This window comes from Canis lupus, chromosome 37 (assembly GCF_003254725.2).
Source record: "Canis lupus dingo isolate Sandy chromosome 37, ASM325472v2, whole genome shotgun sequence".
NCBI lineage: Eukaryota > Metazoa > Chordata > Mammalia > Carnivora > Canidae > Canis > Canis lupus.
Window position 1 is genome coordinate 24,968,885 of NC_064279.1, and position 25,920 is coordinate 24,994,804.

A 25,920-nucleotide genomic window follows, 5' to 3' on the forward strand; every position below is an offset into this window, starting at 1 on the left:
GTCCCCCGCCCCAGGCCCTGCCGAGGTAGCCATGTCACTCCACAGCTGGGTGGCATCAGAGGGTGCCTTCCCGCTCACACACCTGGAGCCCTGGTCCCCTCCGTGGGATGCCAGCCAGACTACCTAGCCCGCTAGCTCCCTCCGTCTGCCCAATGCCATCAGTTTGGTCTCCTTTCTGCCCCTCACTCGTCAGTCTTTCCCTCACAGACAAGGCCCTAAGAGCCAAGGAGGAGGTGTGAGCTAAGAAAGGCATAGACTTCTAGGGTTCCCAGGCCGCTCTGCCAATCACCAGGCTTGTGGTGATTCTGAGCAATCTCCCAACGTCTTTGAAGCTCAGTTTCTTTCTCCGTAAACTGAGGACCAGAAGAGCCCTCATCCCACTGGGCGCATGTGCGTGAGAAAATACACACACGTGCTCAGCACCGTCTCTGGCACTTGGCGGGATTGCTAAATGCAGCTGTCACCAGGAGGGCAAGTACCAGTTCTGCCGGTTAGAAGCTCTGGGACCGCTTACAGACTCGGTTTCCTTCTTTGTCACTTTAATGTCCTGACACTAACCTCCCGGATGTGTTAGAAAATTCAGTGGTGACAATGCCCAGCCCACGGCAGGTGTGCAGGACCTGCTGTCCCTGTGGCCCAGAAAGCCCCAGAGGCAGTCACAAGAGGCAGCTCTGCACAGACTAGTTCGTTCCGAGTTGGTCATATGACCCAGGCAGGGTCTATCCGAGCCTAAGAGCACTTGTCCCAGCATTTAATAGTTGCTTAAAATACTAGGAGAAAATGAGAAGTCTGTACGGGGGCTTCCCGTGCCAGTGGGATGCAAACTGGGAGCACCAAGCGGCCAAACGCCGGAGCAGGTGGTGGTGCCACCCAGGAGGACAGAGCCTGCCTGAAAACTAGGCCAGCCCAGAACCAAGTGATGGAAACAAACTCATGATTCCAGCCTTTGAGCTGCTAGATCCAGCTGGACCTGCCTCACCTCTTGTTCACGTTGGGTGGGCCAACACAGTTCTTTTCTTTTCTTTTTTTCTTCCTTAAACCAGTTTGAGTTTCTCTCCTCGCTCAAAGAGTCCAGACGAAAAACTCACGGCAATCAGAATCATGAGGCCCGGACGGTGGGGAAGCCGCTCGGAGGGTTACAGGTGAGCTGTGTGCGAGAGACGCCCCGAAGCCCACCACACACCCGGAGCCTGGGCGGCGAGGCTCGCCCGGACACTCAGCAGACCCCTTCCCAAATAACACGGCAAGATAAAGGCACAGGGTTTTCTTTCGCTTTATCATTTATAAAGCCATACAATGGGTTGCAAAGAAACAAAGCAGCTGTACAGGATGGGCCGGCGTCGGTGTACAATACATTCATATCCAGGGGAAGTAGCGCAGGTCAGGGTTTATACAAGGTGGCAGAGGTTATAGGCACGACGATACAAAATAGAAAGGATATTTCCATCTATATAAATACACAGCCAGGGGATGGGGAGGATGCCGGGTTACTCTGTTTCTCCTGCAGAGGAGGCGGGCAGGTGTGGCAAGGTATTTCTTACATTTGCTATGAACGGCTTGTCGGAGGGAGGGGAGAAAACGGGGAAACGCGGCATGCACACACGGGTGTGCTCACTCTCGCACGCAAACCAAACACGGACACACAGGAGAGTCTCAAACCGTTTAACACTGATTAGAAACCAAACCGGGGACACCCGTCCGCAATCACCTCGCTGCTGGCAAGGGCCCAGGTGTGGGACACACGCGGAAGTCCTCCAACGGCTTGGACCCCCGAGGACGGAGAAGTCAGGAAGGAGCAGATCCGCCCGAGCCCCAGCCCCCCAGCCGGCGGAGCCAGTCCTCACCATCCACAATACCGAGATTCCGCCGGCCGGGGGCCCTCCCGAATTCTTTCACTGCTGGGTGGTGTTGAACTGGACATCCCACCGCCCACCTACTACGTTTGACCCTAACCCCACGTTTCCCAAAGAGATCGGCAAAATATACACACACAGACACCCGCACTCGCACGCACACGCACGCCTACGCGTACATCCTGTGTCACGCCGGCCAGGAGCTCCAGTCTCAGGGGCCTGGGGCCTGGACTTGGGTGAAGAGTGACTCTGGGACTCTGCCCCCAACCTCTCCAAGGACCCTGAGATGCAGGGGCGGGAGGCAGCCCATGGACAGGGCACCGACCCACTTGACCTCCCCAGGGCCGGTAGTTGAGAAATGCCAAAGAAGGGGGGAGGACCTGGGAGGCAGAGCAGGTGGGCAAACATCCAGGACATAGATGGTCCACTTCCAGAAGCCTCCACACACCTCACATGGCAGGAGGAGCCTGCCCGACCTCGGCTCGGGCCCATCAGAGTACCCTACCTCCCCGTCCCGAGAGCCCCTTTGTAAAGATCACACTTGTGGGTTGGTTGCTGCCTCCTATGGCCACCAGGTCACTCGGCCACCACCCCTTTCCTGCTAGTCTCTGATACATGGGGACTCCTCAAAACCCAAGGGAGAAGGAGTCCACGAGTTCTCAGACCTACTGGGGAGAGACTCCAATGAAGATAGGAGTCAAAAGGCCCATCCCCAACCTAGGACACCATGTTCGTGGCCCTCAAACACCTGGCTAGACACGGGGACCAGGAAGCCAAGACGGCAGGGCAGGGGCGACCCAGGCTCCCCTGGAGGTTGACCAGATGCTCCCTTCCTTCCTATTTCCCCTCTGGGGTCACCTCTCCATTGTTCCCAGGCCTGCCCTCACCCCCTGTTCCACCTGTGCCTCTCTGGGCTCTCTCCCTGAATCAGACAGATGTCATTTCCCTGCCCCTTCCCTCCAGACGCCACACAGGCCAGCCTCCGGGAGGCCCGGGCCGGCCTCCGACGCTGGCTGGAGCGCGGGAGCCAGGGCCTGAGCCCTCCTGGCATCTGCACCCCGCTCGGCAAGCTTCCCCTGCCCCTCCCGGTCCTCCTTGCCAACCTCCCCCAGACCCTTGCCCTGCCAGCCTGTTTTCAAGACCAGACAGCTCTCCTGGCTGACAGACAGATTCCACAGTAACAGCAAAACGGGGTGAGGGAGAGGGAGGAGAGAGAAGGCTAGACATTTACACAATAATAACAATAATGATTAAAAGTGCTTTCTCTTAAAGGAAATCTTTGGCAAGAATATACTGCAGTGCTGTGTGTGTGTGTGCGCACGTGCGCGCAGGGGTGCAGAGACCTAACCTGTGAGGCGTGGGGAGCCAGTGTCCTCCCAACCAGTGTCTGACCCCAAGGTAGGGCCACTTGGAGACTGGGGTACCCTTCCCCATGGTTCTTCCGGAAACCTGCTCCATCCAGAGGGATGCCAGGGAGGGAGCTGATCAGCTTCCCAGGATGCCCCCAGTCCTTCCCAGGGTCACACTGGCTCAGGCCTGAGTGGGGCGGGCCAGCCCTGACTCGGGGGTGGGGGCTGCCGGTGGGCAGTGGGAAAGCGCGTGTAAAGGCCCAGGGGCTGGGGGCCCTAGGGCCGGGGGGCCGAAGGGTCCGCGGCTCCGCCTGGCCCCAAGTGAGGAGAGGATGCGCAGACCAGGAGGGGCGAGTCCCGGGGCCACGTCCAGTGGGAGACTGAAGGTATTTACAGTTGGCAGGAAATATCTCCCATCTGGGAAGAGAGTCGGGGTAGGTAGGGAATGGGGGCCAGGGTAGATCTGGGGATCTGGCTTGAATGCCTCAGAAGGAAGAGCACTTTGGAGGACCCTCCATCACCGAGTAGAAGGTTGCCATCTCTAGGAAGCGGGGATCCTGCTCCCCACCCTCAGACACTCTCCTTTCCAACTCCCTGAAACACAGCGTCCGCACAGATACAGCCTCTTGGAGGAGAAAGAAACACAAAAGACACACACATCACCCACATCCGCTACACACACCCTTGTGCCCCGCAGGCTCCCCTGCTTGCTTGGGCCTGCAGTGCAGGGTGGGGGGCGGGGGAGGCTCCCCGTATCTCTGGGAGCCGGCTGCCGTGCCCCCAGCTTACCAGAAAATAGGGAAGCCAAGGGAACAGCACCCATGCAGCCCTCCACACCGAGCCCCAGGCAGCATCTAGGACGGCAGACCCTGCGCGCTCCAAGGATAAAGGCCCCCCCACATTTCAGACTTCACTTATACACAAAAAAAGGGATGGGAATTGGTTTATCCCCGGGGAGGCAATAAAGCAATATAGGAAAACAATAAATACTTCTTGTCAATTTACCTATTCTTTTTTTTAACCTTTTCTTATATTTTATTAGCTTACAGATTCTGTATGTCTCACATATATATTATATATATTTATATATCAGTACAATGCCTCTCTCTGGGGGATCCCATAGGCTTAAGAAGCCGCCCAAGACTGGAGTCCTGGTGAATTCTCCATTCCGGCTTAGAGTCCTTGGGTGGCGGCCTGGGCCTTTCCCAACTGCCCACATGGACTCTCGGCCCTCCGACCTAAATGCATGCCTTTCTCTTCCATGGGCAGCTAGGCTCCGACAGGGAAACCAAGGCAGGAGGGGGGCCAGCATGGTTTTGGCATTGTAGGTAGGCCACGTGGGAGGCACAGGTAGCAGCCCCAGGAGCTCTGCTAAGGACATCCTGGGCCGCCCGGTCCATGTCAGAGCCCGAAACGCTCATGTAGGGGAGCACGAGGCCTTTCGGGAGTCTCCCCCGGGGCTCACTGGGCAGGGCTTTTACAAGCAGGCTCCCCAAGGCACGCTCCAACACGGGGACCCCAAGAGACAGAGCAGGGCAGGGCAAGGCAGCAAGGCCCAATCCCCCCCACACCTGGAAGGGCACCAAGCAGATAGGCAGATGTGAGGAAAGGCTGAGCTGGGCTGCGAAACCCAGGAACGGGCAGAGGGCCGGCCAGGAGCTGGCGGGGCGACCTGCCCCTACTGCCACAGGGCCACACGCCTGGGGAAGACCTGCAGAGCTCAAGAGCCGCCCCTCCTGAGGGATCTCTCCCGCGCGGCTATGCACACGCACGTCTGCACCTCCCGACACCAAAGCTCCAGGCTCCCGGCTGAGGCAAAACGGGTGTAACTGCTGGGCAGCCAGCCCCTTCCTGCTGGGAGAAGCCGCCGGCAGCACCCAGGGCCTCTAGAAACAGGTGCAGGCACCCGGAGTCTGCGACCATAATCTGGGGTTCTCCTGGGGAAGCAAGCGTATATGTCCCCACCCTGGGCTGCCCTGTCACCCCCAACTCTCACCTTCTTTGGACAGTATGCACGTGTGTGCGCAAACACGTGGGGCGCAGACGAGCATACGCATTTACAGCTCTGGCTGAGAGGCACATGGAAACCAGTATGTGAGGATGTGGGTGTGGACACATCATACGCCCCATATATACACCCACACAGACTGTACAACGGAGGTGGAGTCCAGAGACCTCAGGAACCTCGGGTCTCAGACTCCCAAAGGCAAAAGTTGGGCCACCCGATGTCCCACGCTGGCTCTTTTTGCTTTGCCAATCTACCCCAGAGGCGGCCAGAAAAGGATCCCCTCAATCTGATTTCTCCTTGCAAAGCAGTTGGGTTAGGGAGACAGAGCTTTTGCATTTACTCCCAAATTATAGAACCCCAAGGAGTCAGTGTGTCTCCTCTGAGGAGCCCTATCCTCTCGGAGGGGAGGGGGAGCTAGGGGGACCTGGTTAGCAGTGGAGGCTTTGGGGGCCCCACGGTATCCGTCTACCCAGGGGAATCCAAGTTATTCTCCTCCGTCTTCTTCCTTCTTTCTCTCTCTCTCTCTCCCCCCTTCCCCTCCGCAATTCACTTCCCCCTCCTCACGTTGCACTTTCTTCTCTCCTTCTCCAAAATTGGCCCAAAGTCCTCCTTCTGGATTCAAGGGTGGTCAGGATTCACGGGTCCCCTCCCCACGCGCCCCAGCCCCACTGCCCTGGCCCCGGGCGAGGGGTGGCGTTCATCTCTTCTGGCCGGCACTCAGCATGACCTTGGAGACGAAGTTGACGATGGCAGAGGCGGGCTGGTTGGGGTCGAGCTCAGCGAAGAGGTGGCAGGCGTTGTCCGTGGTGCTGCCCTGCTTCCGGGCCACGAAGCCGAAGAGCCTGCGGGGTGGGCAGGAGAGGGGAGATGGGGGTGAGGGAAGTTGGGGAGGGGGGCCCAGGCCTGGAGAGTTGCTGCCCAGGGGAGCGAGCTCCTCCTCGAAGCCTGTCCCCAGCCTCCCACCTCTCCCTGCAGGCACAGGAGGGAATCCTGTCTCTTCTGCCCCCAGAGAGCCAGGTCCTGGAGATGACAGTGACACTGGTCCCGGGGTAAGCAGCCATTCCCCTTTGAGGAGCGGGGGCAGGAGGAGTCGGAGGCATATGATGAGACTGGACAGTAAGAGGTGGGGAGGAGACCAAAAATAAAATGGGGACATTCCTAGGCGGGCTTCTCCGTCCTTCCCAGCCCCACCCCTCCCCGACTATTCTGGCACACGACACTAAAACGCATGAATAATAGGTTGTCTGCCTGTCAAAGCGCGTGGCCTCCTCAGAGAGGGCGAGGGAGACAAAAGGACAAGGGGTCACCACCCCCCTCACACTCACTTCTCCTGGGCTCCAGAGAATGGGAGGGGACAGGCGACCCCACACCTGTTCCTCCCCACCCCCACTCCCGGCACCAGAGCTGCAGTGACCTGGCATTCTCTGTGCAAAACAGAGTTAAAAATATGAGCAGAGAACAGAATGTGAGCCCAGGTCCCCTCCCAGTCGGCACATTGCTAATTAGAGCGAGATGGGGAAATCGGGACAGCTGGACATGCCGATGGAAACCCCTCTCCCCAGGACTGGACCACAACAGCTAAAATTAGCAGCGTTGGGTCCTGCTTGCCACCAGCCGCACGCACGTGTTTACACACACGTATACACACGCACACACGTACACACAAGGCCTCCTACAGCTTTGCTCTCGCCAGTGTAGTTTCAGAGGCCGGGAACGGCTAGGGCCAAAGGTCTGGGGGTAATGGCCTGCCCAAGTGAAGGGGATGGATGCCTGGGTCCATGGACCAATCCCCAGGACCTCCCTTCCAGGCTCGCTCAGGCTCCTCTGTGCAGTGGAGGCCAATGAGGGTGGGGGGGAGTGGCTCTGGGCGGGCCCACAGCGAGCCAGCCCTGGCTGCCTGGTTCTGCCAAGGTGGAGAGCCAGCCAACCTCACCAGCCTAAACATGGCCCGCCTGCCCTCACTGCTGTTTATTTCGGCTCCCTGGCTCCCAGGGCCGGTTCAACAACTGCCAAGTCCTTTCTCGGCTGGGGGCGTGGTGGCTGGGGGGGGAGCGGGGAGGAGGATGGATCCAGGCAAGAGACCTTAGCCCCAGGCCAGGGAGGAGCATTTGCAAGAATCCGAGAACAAGTGCCTCCTTAAATCTGGGGCCCCAGGCTCTTCACATGCCTCTTCCCAGTCCCTGCCTGAGCCAGGCTCTCCTGGGCCTCTGCCCTGAGATCAAGGCCCCAAGGCCTGTGTCAGCAGGAAGCTCAGCACACAACCAGCTCCAGAATGAGGAGAATGATTTCCAGGCCTGGGGCCAGCCCACCTCTGTCCCTGACCCATCTCCCCATCGTGGGACCCAGGGGTGAGTGAGCACGAGTCCTTCCTCAAACACAAAGCTCTGGCCTGCCTGGCTGGGTCAGGGACTCAGAGACGCTATTGACCCTGGGAACTCAAAGCAGGCCCAGGTAGGTTGAGGCATGCTTCGAGATGGCTGGACACCTGGCTCCTCCTTTCAGCTGGGCCGCTGGTTCTCTATGTGACCTTGGGCAAGGTGAGGTCCCCTCTATCCCACACAGCCCCTCTGGATGGTGCCAACTGTCTACAGCTGAGCAACATCCTTTTCTGACCAGGGTGACTTCCCTATGCCTCCTCGCTGTGTCCTGCCTGCCTCCTTCCTCAAATTTTTTCATTTGACAAATACTTATCACCCTCCCATGCAACACAGTCCTGCCCTCAGGGAGCCTCCGGTTGGGTGGCCATGCCTGCCCAGCCCCTTGAAATTGCCTCCTATCCCCACACCTACTTCTGTCCAAAGCGTACTGTCTTTTAAGATCCATTTTTAAAATAATAGTTTTTTTCCCAAACCTCCCCAAATCGTTCCCGGCCTAGATGTGCTCTCCTTTGTTACACGGACACAGCTGTGCTTTGTACCTTCTGGGGTGTGTCTCAAACAGCAGGAGATTTAATGTTTTTTTAACAGTGAAGGTTTGCCTTTTCTAAAGCAATCTTACATGAAGTCCAAATACATAAAGGTGACAGCAGGATTTGTGGCCACACATGTATCTACTCAACCTCAAGACATTTACCTATTATAGTCAATCAGTGAGAAAAAAATGGGGCTGTTTGGATGACTCAGATGAAGTAAACTGTGGACTCACAGGCCATAATGCCAGTCTCACGTCAGCGGCGGTACTCGGGTTATTCCTACACTTGGCTTCGGTTTTATGACACTGAGAAAACCCTGATTCTTACCAGTAAATAATTGCCAATCGTGACAGTTTTCCTTCCTTCCTAAGGCCTGAGCTGTAACCTGAGGATCCTCAGTTCCTTGGCACATGGTTTGAAAACCACTGTACAAGTTAGTGGGTTGATACACTTGTCTTATCCGCTGCACCAATGTTAAGCCTCCCGAGGGCAGAGTCAGCCCCCTGGTCCGTCTGAATCATCCTGGGGCTGCGTTCCCTGCAGGCACTTGGGAAATGCTGGAGGGGTTTCCCGAAGACTCAGCTAAAAGTCCCTGGTCCATCCCCGAAATCTGGACCTTCTGGGCTCCCGAGCTATGATGAGGAGGTGGAGCCCAGCCACGGGATTCACAGCTCACCAAGCGTGAGACTAGCAATGAAGGAAGCCAGGACTGGGGCAGAGAGACCATTCAAACAGCCCCCTGCCCCGTGGCCACTGCCTCCAATATAACTGCCAGCTTTCTGCCCACTTCTCAGGTCCCTGCTGGTCTGGTCCCAGGAGAGGCAAAGCAACAAGACTGGAAGCTGAGCCTCCAGCCTCGAGGGAGGAAAATGCAGAAGACCCGGCTGCCTGGCCAAGCTCTCTCCAATGCTGACCGACGCCAGCACAAAGGCCTTTGCTGCCCTTTGCCTACCCCCGGTCCCCGGTTCTAAGCCTCCCCAAGATGCAGCCAGCTGGGGCAGAGGGAGAAGACACACTTACTTAGCAGGGACACCTCCCTCTGTCTTCATCCACCTGTGGAGAGAAAGATGCCACAGCGTAAATCACTACACTTTCTTCCCCCCAGAACTCAGCCCTGTGCATGCCGAGGCCTCCTGCAGGAGGGCAAGGGAGACCCCGTTCCAGCGGGATGGGAGCTGCCAAAGATCATGCAGGGGAGGCTTCAACGGACACCATGGCCTGTCTCCCAAGGAGCTCTCCCCGGTGTGAAGAGAAGCAGATTCAAGGTCAAGGATATGGCAAAGGACATGGAAGCAAGCATTCCAGTCCCTGGGAGGGGCTCTAAATTTATGGTGGGAAAAACTCAAAAAGCTACCCAACACAATTACTCATGGTCTCACAGACACATGCAGACCAAGGATATATGCCTGCGCCCGTACACACACACACACACACACACACAGAGGCCTTAGGATTACAGAAATAGGCGGGAGAGAAGGTATCTGCAAGAGACTTACTTTCTCTCCTGAGGATCCAGGTCACAGAAGGTGACAGTGTTGAGGGGGTAGTGTCGTCTGAAGAAGAGCCTGTGGCACAGATATCAGATGAACAGAGAATGAGCACTGAAGTGGCCACTCTTTCCCACCTTCCCTTTGCAGGTCAGGCCACCATGTGTGGCTGTCACCGGCTGACCCAGCCTTCCCCTTAGAAGCAAGATAGCCTGGGCTGCTCATATAAAGCAATGCATGGGGAGAGATAAATGTGTCATTGAAACATGTCCCAAATGTTAGTAACTAGGAAAAGAAAGAACAAATTGGTATTGAAGAATGAGAAAATGAGCAAACCTTGGGGGAGGAAGGAAAGAAGCAGGAGGGAGAGCCTGAGAGGAAAGGCTCTGCTCCAGAAAGCAAGCACTTTTATGCATTTATGGCTGTGTGCTCAACGCAGGCACATTTGTAGAAGGAAAGATGGATGGATGAATGGATAGGTGGATGGATGGATGGATGGATGGATGAACGGATAAATGGATGAATAGAGATATAAATGGGTGATGGGATAAATGGGTGGAGAGGATAAATGGAGCATGAATGGATGCAGGAATGAGTGGATCAACTGGTGAGTGGATGAGCAAGTGGATGGATGGGTAGTCAGATAGAAGGATGGCTGAGTGGGTGGAAGAGTGGATAGGTAGATGGATGAGTGGGCAGGTGGATAGATGGATGCATGGGTGGGTAGGCAGATGGCTAAGTGGGTAGATAGATGAATACAAGGAATGAATGGTAAGCGGGTGGGTAAGTAGATAGATAGATGGGTCACAGGGAAAGAGAGCGCAATATGGAAGCAAGTAGAAGAGCCTTACTTTCTCTGGTTGTCAGTCAGTGTAATTCCCTGGGCAGAAACTTTGAAGTGAACGATGGTGGCAGCTGGTGTGGGGTCAGCAGCCAGTGTCTCAGAAGCGGCTTTGGAGATGGCCTGCGGCCCAGTGAGTGACTCCATGTCCACAGAGTTGACGAAGAGCACGTTGCAGGCTGGAATAAACCCACCCAAAGAGGAGTTACGGGGGCTGGAGTAGGTGGGGATAACACCTCAAGTCAGCTCTTTGGGGGAAGGAATTTATGAATTTTAGGCCAGCCTCAGGCCAGGCATCTGCACAGAGAAATGTAGACTGCCCAGAGATATTTGGGTCTGCAGGAAGGGGTAGGGCAGGCAAGAGGAAAGGCCTGGGTGGGGATCCAGTCTGGGGTGGCCACTCACCTGCCCCTTGCTTCAGCAGATCAGTGGTTGAGTTGGCAGGGCCCGAGCTATCTTTCGATTCATCTGTGGGGTCTGAGACAAAAATTTAATTCAGCTGGTAATTAAAACTCTAGAGCTGGAAAGTAGCACAAGTTTGGCTGGGCCTCAGGCAAGCCCTGCAAATACTTTCTGCAATGGATACTGCTTTTCATAACAGGCCCTGGCAGTTGGCACGTGTGTGTCCAGTCTGAACATTCCAATGATTACTGTAAATATTCAGCACACGGGTTGAGAGCTCTGGAATCCAACAATGTGGGGTTCAGACCCTCGCCCCAGCATTTGCCAAGTAGCTATAAAATGGAGATGTAATAGTACCCATTTTGTTGGGTTTTTGAGACGTTCCAAGTACAGTGTGAACCCAGTGCCTGACATAAACCAGGACTTCAAGTGGCAATGGATGTCGCTGTTGTCGTTTTGCATTGATGTGTCTTTGTGTAGATCGATGAATGCCCTAATTCATCAAGCCATTAACGCAGCACAAGTATAATTTCAATATTAACAAGAACGGGGTATTTTTGCACCAGTGTTTCCCAGACTTTGGTGTGCAGGCTTATTAAAACACAGATCCCTGGGCCTCACCCCAGAGTTTCTCATTAGATGGGGCTTGAGAGTATTTGCATTTTTAACAAGGGAAGTATTTGTATTTTAATTCCTGGGAAGGGGTGCCAGTGCTGCAGGTCTGGGAACCATACTTTGAGAAGCACCATTTTAAACGATGTAAATATCAAAGTTTTATAATTGCTAAACTACTTGCCTAAGTTTCATAGAACTATAGTTGGTGTTCAAATTGTGGGGTTAACAACACTACTTAAGGTGTACTTGAACTTCTAAACTAATAATGTTGGTTAATTATCATAATAATTCAATGAATTGAGTTGGATATGTAGAAATTGTGAAATACTATTATACTATTGGGGGTTTTGTGTGTGGGCATAACCCCAGGAGCTCTGAGAGAAACTGGAAGGAAGTCCCAGAGACACTTCTGAACCTCCTATTTTTAAACAGAGAGGATGGGGAGAAGGTAGCGAGTTTCCAATTCCTAGACCTCGATAGGGCTGAGCATAATTCCCCTTGCGTGGGCCCCTGTACGTGGGGCTGGGTGACCCGAAGCCCGCGCGGTGAGGAGTCTTAGATGTCCATCTGCCATCCTCCAAAGCTGGAAGGCTTCTCTGAGAGACACTAAAGTCTCCTTTGCGAGGCATGGTGTCCCACTCAAATTCTCACCTCTAGGTCCCGAGGCTCTTGGGTTCCATTAGTACTTCCCACCAGCTCTATATCCCCTCCGTCAGAGAACACCCTCACAGCCAAGCGGACTGTGGGGACTCCAGGAACATCTTGGCCCCCTTCCCTTCCCATGCCAAGTAAAGCCCAGTCACCTCTTCCTCAGAGTGTGCTCCATCCTCTTTATCACACCAACCTCCAACACCTGGGCAACATCCCCATGACCTAAATCTGCCGTCCGCACCCCCCTCCCCTGAACCCCACCCACCGACGCCCATCTCATCCTCCAGACACGGTCCTCCCCGTGACCGTCTCCTACTTCTCGTGCCTCCGCTGGGCGTATTCTGAAGATTCAGGAAAAGAATTCCTAAAAACCACCAGAGAATTTTCCAGAACAATCTGTTAAGTCAATTATGTGTATTCCTGGAGTTAAGTCTTTTAAATAACTTTTCCTTCATTTTTAAGGGGCAGGGGGTGATGCAAGGTGGGAGGGAGGAGAATAGTTTTGAATTTCCCTGGACTGGCAAAATGACACATGTCCTCCAACCCTGGCGCATGTTCTGGAGCAGCTGGCACAGTGGACTCTCACAAGGAGGAGGCCAGCTCAAAGACGCACGGAGAGCAAGGAGTCTCACGTTCCTACCTCGGTTTGGAATGACCAGCTTACAGGGCAGAGCCAGTGGGATGATGGAATGCTGGTAGACCAGGGCAGACAGAGACCCTGTAAGAGGAGACAGCGCGTCAGGAGCAGTGTCACCGGGAGCAGCCAGGGTGCCCCGGAGCCCAGACACCCCACCCCGCTATCCGTAATCTCCAGCTTCTTTATCACCTCTCCCTCATCCCACCGGTGAAGTCGAAAATCCACCCCCTTTGTCAGCAAGATCTAAGGGAGAAGGTTCCAGAGGCTCACTCCAGCAGCCACGAGGTTTCCCTTCTAGACAACCCCTCAGTTCTTCTGGCTGCTGGGGCCGCTCTCAGGACCGTGCAGCAGAAGTATCAGAGAATCCCGGGATCAAACCCCGGCTCAGTCCCCTGTTAGCTCCGTGTTCCATGGGTAAGTCTAACTTCTGTGAGCCTCACGTGTAAAATGGGACCATAACACCCACCAAGCAGGATTGTTATGAGACCAGAAGTGATATTAGGTTCCCGGAGAGTGACTTTCACACAGGAGGGGGTCATCGATAAAGGCGGTTGTTAACGGTGGTTGTGCCAACGCTAACAATAACGCATTCCCGTGGGGTGGGACGAATTTGGCAGCGTCAAGCAGGCACAGTACACAGGACAGGAGGTCACTGTTCACTGATCTATGACAAGGGGGACCGGGGCCAGCCCAAGACTCAGCAGGCAGGCTGTGGAGGCGAAGACGGGGGACAGCTCACCAAAGTTTGGCTCATTGGGGCACCCCTTGAGCTTGACTCCTCTGGGGCCGGTCTCTATCAGGAAATGTCTCACCAGCTCATGGGTCATGTCCCCTGGGATGAAGAGAAAGACATGAGGCTTGAGCACTTCTCCTGGCGCCCTCCCACCCCTGCCAACAGCGCTTTACCCCTTCCCCGTGTGGGGCTCTGTGATGGGAGCAACGGCCAGAACCCCAGAATGCAGAGACCACTACTCGAGCAAACACAACCACAGAGTCCCGACAATCCTGCTTCCTCGTGCTCTGGCCCCAACCACCACCAGGCCCAGGACTCATTCGCCTGAAGAGTCTGACTCAGCAGGGACCAGCTCCCCTGCCGGTCACCGGGTCCTTGAGCACCTCGGACTCCGAGGAGGCTGGACAGACCACCTGGTCCTGCACCCTGCTCGAGGAGAGGGTGCTACCTTTCTTATTCTGCTGCATGATGGTCGGAGGCGGAGAAGACACCTTCATGGCCAGCCCGTAGGCCCCTCGGAAGGAGTGGCTGTCGCGGATGATGAAGGCCCCTGGCTCCTGGTCCTTGAGGAGTGCGATGGCTGGGATGGGAAAGGGATGAGGAGAGAGGAAGAGAGAAGACACTGATGGCCATGGCCTTACTTAAGACTCATCAGGCCTATGGAATCTCGTGCTTGAGTTTGAATGTAAGGGTCCTCCGACACTACAGTAGGCAAGCGTCTTCTGTAAATAGCCAGGTAGTAAATACTTCAGGCCTCGCAGGCCATGCAGCCTCTACTGAATGTTCTGGGCTCTGCTACGGCAGCACAAAAGCAGCCACACATGACACGTAAGCGAATGGACACGGCGCACGGCACGAAAACGGTAGCTACAAAAACGGGCAGTGGTGCAGATTCGACCCCACGGCCAGCACCTGTCTTCCATCCACACAGACCTTCTTTGAGAGCCTGAGGTGGGCCTTGTCTCAAGCCCCACCATGCTGACTTTGTTTTTTTCTGTAAAATGTGCAAAAATCTCCCACCTCACGTAGCTAGAGAGCTAAGATTTGCTATCACCTCGGCTGGCCTTTTTCTCCGCTGTTTTACTCCGCTTGGAAAATCCAGACTGTGCTGCTGTTAAGGACCCTACCTAGGTCTGCAAACCCTGCTTCTGCGCCCCCACACTTCACCATGGGGAGGTGCCTCTCACTGCCTGACCTCGAGCCCAGCCCCTCCCCGTGACCACCACGTACCGCAAGAAGGAGGGAGTCTGCCTGTGTTCCTTGCCCGAGGCCGACGTGGTGGGCGGCAGCCAGCCGTGACCTCTGATGGGCCCCGGGACCCTCGGTGCCACCCAGGACTCACTCACCCTGCTCTCTGGAGATCTCAGGCTTGTACCAATACTTGGAAGTGTCCTGGACAAACTTCACTTTGGCCCGCGTCTCGGGGCTGTTGTCTGAGAGAGATGCAGAGAGAGAAACAGTGTGATGGGTTGAAATGCATCCCCCACCCCCCAACAAAAAGGTACGTCGAAGCCCTAAGCCCAGGGGCCTATGAGCATGTCCTTATTCGGAAATAGGGTCTCTGCAGATATAATTAAGGTACGATGAGCTCATGCTGGATTAGAGTGGGCTCCAATCCAAGATGACGGACGTCCTTATCAGAAGAGGGGAAGAGACAGAGAGACACACAGGAGAGCCATGACGACGGAGGCAGAGACGGAGGGACACATCTACAGGCCAAGGGATCCCATTCTGGGGGGATCCCTTGCTGGATTGCCAGCAAACCACAAGAAGCTAAGAAGAAGGCCTTGAATAGAGTCTCCCTCGAGCTTCCAGAAGGAACCAACCCTGCCAGAACCTTGACTTTGGACTTCTAGCCTCCAACCCGTGAAGGATTAAATTCTGTTGTCTTAAGCCACCAAGTGTGTGGTACTTTTTACGGCAGTCACAGAAACTAGCACAGAAAGGCAGGGTCTTCAGGCACGATCAGAGGACTGCTGGCGGGGACCCTGAGTGGCCTGCCCACCCTTCCCATCTCCTGCCAGCTGCCGTGCATCACAGAGCTGCTCTCCTGTCGAAGAGCCTGGCACAACATTCTTGTGGAGCTGAGGAAAGCCCTTCCTGCACCCCATCTTGCTCCTTTCTCCAGAAGATTTGGACTAAACCCTTCCTGCAGCTTCTCTCCCACAGACTAAGGCACCATACCTTCCGGGCCTCTTTCTCCACAAGATGAATTTCCCATTTCCCAACTTTGTCAGAACAACCTCAAAGTTGAGGGAAGAAAGATACATGTCCATCGCTTCTCCCCAAGCACCCGCCCTCCGTGTCCTCATTGGAGAGTCTGTGGTTTGCGTCACAAAAAAAAAAAAAAAAAAGAATAAAAGAAAAAAAAATCAGCCCTGCCCTGGAACAGAGGAGGAGGTGGCCTAGAGACTATCTACTAAGGGGTCACATACCCCACTTTCCTGGCAAATGACCCTCACCCAGACCCTCTGCTGACCAGCGATGCTTCCTACACATTCTGGAAGATGCTCAGGGAGCATCCAGTCCAATCACTTAACTTTACAAATGAGGGAAGGTAGGCTCAGAGAGGGAGAGGGACCTGCCCAAATCACACAGGTGGTCCTCAGAAAGGCTCCTCTAAGACCTTCCCAGGTAAGAAAACACAGCCGCCAATTCCATGCCAGCTACACCTTGTCTTCCGTGTCTGGGTATTAGGAGTGTGGCCCTCGCTCTCCAAGCTCTTCCTTCATCTCCTGGCACCAAAGAAACAAAATGGGGGTGGAGGACAGAGGAAGAAAGGAAGATCCCAATTCCACATGTTCCTTTCCCCTCCTTTCTTCAGAGAAGCTGGGACCGAGGGAGTCTGTGCTCACGATGCTGTGAAGGTGGCGGCGCAGACCTGAGACCCGAGTTAGAGTGTGCGCCCAGCAACTTCCACATGTCAGTAACGCTGCGCTCGGCCCCTGGGATGGGCCACTGGGGGGACGGCACGGGGACAGGCCAGCTCCCTTTCCTGGCAGCTGTGCTTGGAGGGGGGCCTCTGGGCTGGGCAGCTGGGCCGCAAGCGCCGCAAGCTGCCTCTCGCCCGGCTCCGGAGCCCCGGCCCCTCTGCCGCTGGGGCCTAATGAGCTGTCAGCGGCGGCTGCAGCCCCATGTGCCTTCCTGTGTTGACTCCAGTGCTATTTTAAGCAGGGAAGATGGTGGGAAACAGGAAATGTCCCAACTACTAGAAGTTTTCCATCCTCCAAGAAGAGGGGCTGGGAACCAGATGTCTCTGGTGGGCAGCAGGAAGCAGGGGCGCACGGGGTCGCTGTAGGTGCCCCTGGCCAGCCGGCTCAGGGCAGGACCCCAGAGCATCACACGGAGAAATCTAGGCAGGGGGAGGCCCACCCTAGGCTGCCCGAAACATTCTGACCCTTCCTCGAATGCCCCAGAGCTCCAGAGCCACTCGGCAACAGTCACGTTCCAGGTCTGGCTGAGAGGCTGCAAATCAGCTGAGGCCTTGACCTTTGTGTTTAGAGAAGGAGCCCTCTGCACGGAGGGGGGACGTGCCCCGTTATGGGGGTTGAGTGAAGAATTCAGTGTGTGAACGTGCACGGGCTTCAGGGAAGGAACGAGACTCCAGTGAACATGCCCCCCACTCTGCACACACCCCCGGCCTCGGCCCATGGCATGTCGGGCTGCTGGATCTGTTATCAGAGATGCGTGCATGTGGTGGGATCAAGAGGTGGGACAGAGGGCTGTGGGCAGCCGACAGGTCTGGAGTCCAGGTTTCGAAGGCAGATTTTCAAGGTGATGCTAAATCGCAAGTATGGAAACATGACAAGGTAACTCCCATAACGCTTGACGAGCACAAATTTTAGGGTATAAGGGCCTAGATGGGAAGCCATTTGTTAAGTATGTGACCCTGGACAGATGACTGAGTCTCTCTAAGCCTCGGTTTGCTCCTGCATAATATGGGGGTAATGAGAGGGCGCCTGGGTGGCTCAGCCCGTTAAGCATCTGCCTTCGGCTCAGGTCATGACCTCAGGGTCCTGGGATAGAGCCCCACATGGGGCTCCCCGCTCAGCTGGGAGCTTGCTCCCCCCCTCTCCCCCCGTCCCTCTGCCTGCTGCTCCCCTCTGCTCATGAACACTCAGGTGCATGCTCTCTCCCTCTCCCATAAATAATTTTTAAAAATCCTTAAAAAGGTCAACTAAAACAAGATAAAATGGGGGTGATAATGCCTACTGTGCCAGGCAGCCTGTGTGTGGCTCAGAGCCTGGCACACAGCACGTGCTCAACAAGCGGCATAAGCTATGCCGGTGGTGGTGATCGTGGCTAACAGCAGTGTCACCGCCGTACTTTCCTCCTCCCCCTCCTCGTGGTCCTCATGGCGCCCCCTGCCCCATCACCGCCCCCGCCCCAGCACACTTCCTCTGAGGACACCTCCAGCTCCCGCTACACAGACAAGGAAGCGGAGGAGGCCGGGAGGTCAGCGATCTGCCCAAGGTTCTCCGGCAAAGAGGTGTGGGACCCGGGCGGGGACAGAGCCGAGGGTGGCGCAGGGGGCCGGGAGGCGGGGCTCACCCGGCAGGGAGTACTTGGAGAAGTCGGGCAGAGTGTGGGAGAAGGACACCGTGCTGCCCCCGCTGGGACTGGACATGCCGCTGGCCACGGGCGAGGAGGACACCTTCCCGTTGACGGTGGCGTAGTTGGGGAGGCTGCCCGCTCGGTCCCCCACCGACATCCTCCGCTTCTCGGGCAGCGCCGGCGTCGGGCTCCCTTGCCGGAAGGCCGCCGAGTCCGGCGACGGGGAGGTGGCGGGGCTGCTCAGGCCCGGGTAGTAGGCAGGGGACACGGGGAAGGAGGGCGTGGACGGAGCCTGGTAGCCGGAGGCACTGCTCTGCCGGGACAGCGCGGGTCTCGGGTCCTCGGGGGTGGAATAGCCGCCGTAGGCCGCGTGCCGCTCCAGGCCGGGGCTGCCGGGAAGCCCGGGGCCCTGCGCTCCCAGGTGGCGGCCCAGGCTCGGGCTCCCCGGGCTGCCCAGCGCGCTGCCGTGCACACCGGATGCCAGGCCGCCCGGGTGGGCGCCGGGGTGCCGGGCCAGGCTGGGGCTTCCCGGGGTGGTGGCCGCGCTGCTCTGCGGGCTGGACACCGTGCTCCCGTGGAAAGCAGTTCCCGCCGGGCCCATGGCCTGGCGGTGGCTCAAGCTGGGACTCCCGGGGGCAGCCACGCTGGGGTTGAAGGCCCGGCGGCCAAAGCCAGGACTCGGGGGGGTGTTGGTGCCCACTGTCCTGTGGCGGGCCTGAGGGCTCCCAGGCACCGGGTGGACGCCGGCCACGGTGAACTGGGGCCGGGCCTGACTTTCTGGGGAGCTGAACTGCTGCAGTGAGTAGTCGGGGCTGCCGTAGCTGCTGCCCACGGTCGGGAGAGGAGAAGAGCTCTGGTAGCTTCTCTGAGCCGAAGGGCTAGGCTGGCCCAGGCTGCCGGAGCGGAAGCCCGAATCCAGCAAAGGCTGGGTGGGTGTCCGGGGGCCCTGGTCGCTGCTTTCCCCGGATGGGAAACTCCCCACTGAAGTGCTGGAAAGAGAGGAGGCAGGTTGAGATGTCAGGATGAAGGACAGAGTCTGGGGGGGCGGGTACTCAGCCCTCCCGCCCACCACTAGTACCAACAGGAAGAGCTCCCCTGGCAGGTGCTGGGAGGCCATGACGTTTGCACACCACCCTGTGGAACCCGCCGAGGAAGAGACAGAGGCTCAGAGAGGCAAAGCATGAGCTCACGACCACACAGGAAAAAGCCAGGATCCCAACCCAACTGCATCTGATTTCAAAGCCCCGGTTTCCCCCTCCTTGTCGACTCCGAAACCACAAGTCCAAGCAAGGGGATCTCCCCTATGGAAACTGAAGGTGGCTGTCCTTGTGTCACCTCCAGCATCACAGAAACTGGACACCAGGGAGGGGTCAAACCACCTGGCTCCTGTTCCTACTGGGAGTATCCCCGCCTTGATTCACTTTTCCCAGAATGTTATTATCATCTTTGAACACCAAAGAGTGCTGGAACTGGGCTTTCATTCCTGGATAGCTCCAAAAGGCAAAGACAACAAATCTCATAGAAGGAGATTTCAGTTAATTGTAGGGTCTGCTTTCCAGCCGTTGGATCTGGCCACTAATTTAACAAGCTTCCTTGCATAGTAATGAGACTCCCGTCATTAGGAGGGTTTAAGCAGAAGCAGACCCACTTCTTGACCTGAATGTCGTGGGGTGGGGGGATTTCCTCCATTGGGAGGTTAGATTAGATGAGCTCGGAGGTCGTTCCCAATTCTAAGACTCAGATAAAAATTCAGTTCAGAGGGGACCGTCTCTGGGGGAATAGCCACAACCGCAGACTCTTCTCTGAAGTTACGGGGAAGTCTGTACAGCCGTGCAACGCAACAGCCCGTCAGCTGGAAAACCTAGATTCTGGAAACCCATGAAATTCTTCTCATGTGGCAAACGAGGTGGGGCTGGGTTAGATAATCCTGATTCCTTCCAGCCACAGACTCCTATCCGTGGATGACATGGTAGGAGAGACACAGGTGGACAGGGACCCTGCATAAGCTGTGGCTATAGGGAGGTAGCAGGTAGGCTCTGCACCAGGAGCCCCTGGGCAGGGGGCAGGGGGCAGGGGGCAGGGGGCAGGGGGCAGGGGGCAGGCGGCAGCGGACGGGGGGGGGGGGTGTGCAGTCCTTACACAAGACAATGGGCCAAAGCCTGGAGCTACAGACTGGAAGGAGTGTCGAGGCCCGGTTGGACAGGCTCGAGTGCCGGGGCGACGTGAGGTGGGGGGCCAGGCGAGAGCCAAGGGCAGGAAGCAGGTCACGGGCCAGGCCAAGAAAAAGTCTACCTCGAATCCCAGAAGGAGCTAGAGTGGAATGCCATTCCGGGTATGGAATAACACGGGCTCTGAGGAGTGGGAGGACGTGTCAGGCTGAGCAGGGCGGGGTAGGGGACACTGACATGCAGTTCTGGAAGATTAATCCCATCGGAGAAACACTAGCTTCCTGAGCCCTGAAAAAAGCCAACTCTACAGCGGGAGGAATTTGAGTGAGAAACAGTGAAAACTTCCTAAGGTCAGGGCTCCCCGAACGTGAGCAGCGGTGGCTGGCCAGGTTAGGAAAATCCCCTCGCCGTTAAAGGAAGATTACACCTTCGGCCCAGAAGCAGACTTCCTGAGAAATGGAGCCGTCTGCCCTGTCAAGGGGCTGGAGAGGGGGCTGCATGCATGCTTGAGGTTCTAGAATGCTTAGAACGCAGAAGAACACAGCCTCTGCCCCCGCACCGTGCTGCCCCCCACCCCCGACCTGGGAGGGGCACACAGCCAACTCCACCACCGGGCCTGGCCTGTGACAATACGGGGAGGTGGCTGGACTGTTTCTGGGCCCCAAGCAAGGCCAGACCAGGAAAGGGGGTGGATATGCAAAGGGATGCCCGCAGTCTTCCTTCTGGGAGGAGAGCTCTGGTCGGGGCAGGCTAGCCAAGTCCGTCCCCCGTGCCTGGCACCCTTTGCCTTGCCTGGGCTGATCTCAAGCTCCCTCTCCTGTGTCACGTCACATTCTCTGTCACAAAGCCTACGGCCCAGTCCCCCGCTGCATCCCCTCTTCAGAGCCCTCCCCTGCCTGGTTCCAGGCTCTCCCCTCCATCTGACCCACTCAGAACGCCAGTCGCCCATCCACCACCAGGTCCACAGCCCACCCAGGCTGTGCTGCCCTTCTAGAATGCCCATTCCCTCCTCCTCCATCTTTCGACAACTGCTCTTCCTTCTGGCCTCACCACAAGTACCTCCGGCCCCCCTCTCTGCGTCCCTAGCCAGAAACAATGGCCCCCTGGGACGGAGAGGGCACCGAAACACAGGTCCAGGGGAGAGGAGAGACGCGGGCTCTGAAACCAGACGCCTTGGGTCTGAATCCTGTTTCTGCTGCTGTCTAGCTGCAGGGCCTTGAGCAAGCCACTTGGCCTCCCTGTGCCTCAGTTTCCTCTTCTGAAAAGCGGGATCCTAAGAGTACTTACCTCTCAGGATTAACTAAAATCACCATATGCAGCATTTAGCGAAGTGCCTGGCTCACCAGAAGCACTCACCACACAGCGATCGCAGTTGGTAGATTTTGAATGTGGGGGAAGGCCTGGTCCACCACGGTGGCCCCAATTTCTTCCAGCACAGTTCTGGACGGAAGGACCGAATCCAGCCTGGGAATTCTAGCTCCCCCACCCTCACACTCCCCAGGGGCTCTGGCACCCGGATACTCTCTCAATGCGCCCCAGTGGGCTGGCTGCCAAGGTACAGCGGTCTGGATGTGATTTCAGCCCGGCCGTGCTCTAGGCAGATCCAGGCCTGGATCGTCCCCCCCACTTACCTGTCGGCGCTGAGGATGGGGCTGCTGGTGGAGAGGGGACTGGGGGAGACAAAGGAGCCTCCCAGGGTCCCGTTCCTCAGGGGCGTGTCGTGGCCGTAGGCCTGGGCAGCTGGAGCACTAAAGCTCTTGGGTTCAGGGTCCTGAGCTCGGGGCCCCGCCACGGCCGTCCGCACCACCGACTCCACATAGCTCCGGGGCTCTGGAAGGGGGCAGAAGAGAGACTGAGATCTATGGGGGTGCAGCCTAGACCCCTCCCAACCTGTCAGGGAATTCCCCAGCCTGTGAGGACGATTCCAGAAAGACAGCCAAGCATGCAAAGGGCACTTCTGGTGCTTCAGCCTGCCCACGCCTACCGCTCTTCCCAGTTGTCTTGGAGAAGCTGTGAGAGCCCCCATGGAACCTTTAACCGGGGCCTTGCTTGCAGAAGCTTCCCAGAAACAGACCCCAGCTTTGCCTCCGAACAGAGCCATCCGACACTCCTCCCTCCTGTCACAGCTAGGACACCCGTCTATAGCTGGCAGCCCCTTGAGCTCCTTCTTCCCTCCTAGGTCCCGCTGGCATGGCTGGAGTCTGCTCTACAGCGGGCCCAGGGCTCTGGCCCAGCCTTGCCCACGTTCAGGACGGTGCCAGGGTTCAAGGGGCTCCACCCACGCCCAGAATCCAGAAACAGGCTTGCTGGCCTAGCAACGGGCCTGTGCCGGCCAGTCACGCCCAGCCTCTTCCACGCCAAGACCCTCCCACCCACCTTGCCTGACACACTTAGCATTCCTCCCGAGATGACATCATTATCCCTGCCTGGTGTTTAGAAGAGCTTAAGAATCAGGGCAGGTGGGGGAACAAGTGCCAGGAAGGCCATTCTACAGGTGAGGACGCTGAGGCCTGGGGAGTGCACGACCAGGAGGAGATCTGACGCCCAGCCAGCGTTCGTCTGACCTTCCTCCCAGACCTCTGAGGCCAGGCCTGACCCGCACTCGGTGCTACACAGGGAGAAGAAGCAGGCCACTCTTGGCTTCTCCAGGGCCGTGATCGGGAACAGATGACATTCCTACCACCTCCAAACCTGGCACTGACCTGTCTCCCCCAAGTGGGACGTGATCAGAGCACAGCTCACATGCTGACCACAATCAGGGCATCTGCTGAAACCAGCCTCAGAGTGAAGAAGCAGAGAGTACGTGGTGCCCTGGGCAGGTCAGGCCCCTGGAGCTTTTGCTGGCCAGGACTGTGTGACAGTGCCTGGGGGTGGGGCAGGGTGTCTGCCAAGGGACGAGCATGAGGGGGTCTCGTCCGGGTACCGGGCACAGGGTGAGGGAGAACCAGCCGCCTCAGTGCCCGAAGCCGGAGTCCATATAGGCAGAGGGTCAGCCTCACAAAAGGGCTCCTCAAAAGCCCCCTCACCCAGCTGGGGGCCACCCACCCACCTCCCAGAAGCCTCAGGCCGCTTTCACTGCAAAGGCACCGAATCTGTGCCCACTGTGTTCGAGGGCCTGCTGGAGCCAGGAAATGCTATGGGGATCCTCTGGCCCAGGACAGGTGTGCATTTTGTGAAAGACTCGATAGTGAATGTTCCACGCCGCTTAGTCGATGGTCTCTGTGGCAGCTGGTCGCTTCTGCTTTTGTGCCACACAAGCGGTCACACAGAATTCGTAAACAAAATACCGTGGCTGTGTTGCAATAAAATGTTCTCTACAAAAACAGGCAGCGGGCCAGACTGGGCCATACTTTGCTGCCTCCCCGTGATCTCACCTGTCTCCTCAGCCCAGAGAGGTAGAGGGATTTGCCCCAGAACACACAGCCAATCAACGGCCAGAGATACCAGCGTCACGGTCTCCTGACTCTCAAGGCTGGCTCCTGGTGGCCTAGGGAAGGGCCACAGCCTCGCGGCGACGCTGAGAGCTGGCTGCTACCCAGCACTCCAGCATGTCAGCCAGAACCATTAGTAATGATAAAAATAGCAAACAATTATATGAAGGAAAGTAGGAGAACGTAAGTAATCGGAGAATGCAAGTACCTTGCCCCCTCACACAGGACCAAGGGGCAGAGCTGGCCTAGGAATGCAGGCAGTCTGGCCCAGAGCCCGCCCTCTCGCCCACGGCGCACACACCAGCCAGCGAAAACTCAGGGCGCCTGTAGTTTCACGTGTCTTCAGTCTCGGGGGGATAGCTGTGTCCTTGCTATGCAACCAGGAGCCCACAGAAACGGCGATGGAGACGCAAAGCCAGTCAACCCCCCCCCCCCCCATTCTGAGTCACTGTCCGAAAACTCCTTCCGTACCCTTCTAGGATCTCAGTTTCACCTGGGTGCCTGCAACACTCGGCAGCCCCTCTCCCACCGAGAGACAACAAAGGGATCCACCTGCTTCTTGGCCACCCCAGGCTCTTTGCGGATCCACATTCACAGTGCCCCACACACCCCCGGGAAGCAGTGAGGCCCCTGATATGCATCTATCCTACCAGCTTGTCGGTGCACGACCTTCACCCTCCAACCCACCCACACAGACATGCGTAAGAACTGGGACCTTAGAGACGCACATTCATGTTTCTCATTCCCTGGAATTCTTGCTGAGCCCAGAATTTCCAGCTGAAACCCCCGTGGATGATCCCCGACGTCTGTGCTCTTGTACCCGTCGATGCCCTCCTGGTCCACTGTCCAGCCTGCTCCTCATCCCTGGAGGCCAGCACTGACTGTGTCACCCAGACCCTCTGGTTCTAGGGCTCTGGAAGGCTTTGGCATCGGCCAGTGTGGGGGACCGCCAGGAGATGGGAGTGAGGAGAGGAGGTCAAGGTGCCAGTGGCTGCCTCCTTCTACCCAAGCCCACAGCTGCGGTCACAGGTCCTCTCTTCCAGCTCTCTGCTCTTCCTTCAGGTCTAATCTCTCATCCCGCTAGGGATCACCGGAGGGGCGCTTCACCACCCATCACTGGTTTACTCAGACCTTTTAAACAGTCCATGAAACTCTTCTCTGTTGCCCCACAGAATGAGCCGTCTGTTTCCTACCAGGACCCAGGTCCCTTTACTGAGTAAGCAACTCACATTACCCCACCGCACCCCCTAACAAAATGTACATGTACCCCTTCTACCAGCAGCAAAAGGGAGATAAAGCAGGCCTCACCACCCTGTCACCTAGTCAGGACACAGCCGAGCCTGGGACCTGTGGATGCTGACTCCCATCTAGCCTGCCTGCCATTAGGTAAGACTGTGTCCCCACTCACTGCCCCTGGCCTGAATGGGACAGCCTGAGCTCCAGGCCAGACGCCTGCACATAGTTTGCACAGGGTGACGATGGGACAGCCTATGAGAAATTCTGGGATGTCAGAAAGCCTGGGGTGGTTACAGGATGGTTACGCTTGCAAGGCATCAGTTTCCTCGGCCCCTTCCCCACTCCCATCAGATCCTGAGACACAGGAAGCCAAAGGAAGACTCTGTGAACTCGGGGGACAGGACTCCTTCCCCAGGGAGAAGCAGTAGCTGCCACATGGTAGGAAACAGTCCTTGGACTTAGAGGCCAACCAACCTCACGCTTTGCTCCTGGCCTAGCAGGATTTCAGTGACCCAGTCCACCTGGCCCTTCCCTCACCTGCCCACCGCCCTTCCCCAGTCCTGTGAGAGGCATGACCACCCTCATCTTTGGTTGGCTAGACTGCGGCCATCTGTCGCCCCTTCCTAGCCTGCCTGGCCCACCCGGGGGTGGAGATGAGCTAAGCCCTCTGTCTCCATCTCTGTTCCTCCTGAACCCGAAGCAGGAGAGACCTTTGGGAAGTTACTTCATTTGAGTCCATCTCCAGAACTGTTCAAAACCAACCTCTAAGGCCCAAAACTCAGTTTTCCCAAGTTTTCTGACTCAGTTGCCATATTGAAAACACCTCCTTTTTCTGTCTATTCTTCAGCTTTTTCTCTTTTCCCAGCTACAGGACAACATATGACTCCTGGGATCCCCCATTTCTTTCAACTCCTGGAGGGGTGACCTGGGAAAGGCTGCTCAAACTTTCTGGGACTCAGTTTCCTCATCTGTAAAAGGGGAATGAGAATACTCACCTGCCCGGCCGAGATCAAGTGAGAAAGATGGGGCAGTTCCCTCTAATCC

General features: G+C 56.8%; 1 protein-coding gene across 18 annotated transcripts in view; it reads right to left on the bottom strand.

Annotated features, from left to right (window-relative positions):
- Positions 1-1,257: 1,257 nt before the first annotated feature.
- Positions 1,258-25,920, bottom strand: part of TNS1 (tensin 1) — a 204,663-nt gene continuing 180,000 nt past the window's right edge. For all 18 annotated transcript variants that reach the window (XM_049106611.1, XM_035710905.2, XM_025442255.3 and 15 more), the window contains 11 exons: positions 21,841-22,039; positions 18,039-19,030; positions 14,834-14,920; positions 13,936-14,067; positions 13,494-13,586; positions 12,758-12,835; positions 10,855-10,926; positions 10,460-10,628; positions 9,618-9,686; positions 9,142-9,174; positions 1,258-6,052 (listed from right to left, as the gene is read on the bottom strand). In XM_049106611.1, the coding sequence (XP_048962568.1) occupies positions 5,908-6,052; positions 9,142-9,174; positions 9,618-9,686; positions 10,460-10,628; positions 10,855-10,926; positions 12,758-12,835; positions 13,494-13,586; positions 13,936-14,067; positions 14,834-14,920; positions 18,039-19,030; positions 21,841-22,039 (2,069 nt within the window). In that variant the 3' untranslated portion in view covers positions 1,258-5,907. The remainder of the gene's footprint in view (positions 6,053-9,141; positions 9,175-9,617; positions 9,687-10,459; positions 10,629-10,854; positions 10,927-12,757; positions 12,836-13,493; positions 13,587-13,935; positions 14,068-14,833; positions 14,921-18,038; positions 19,031-21,840; positions 22,040-25,920) is intronic.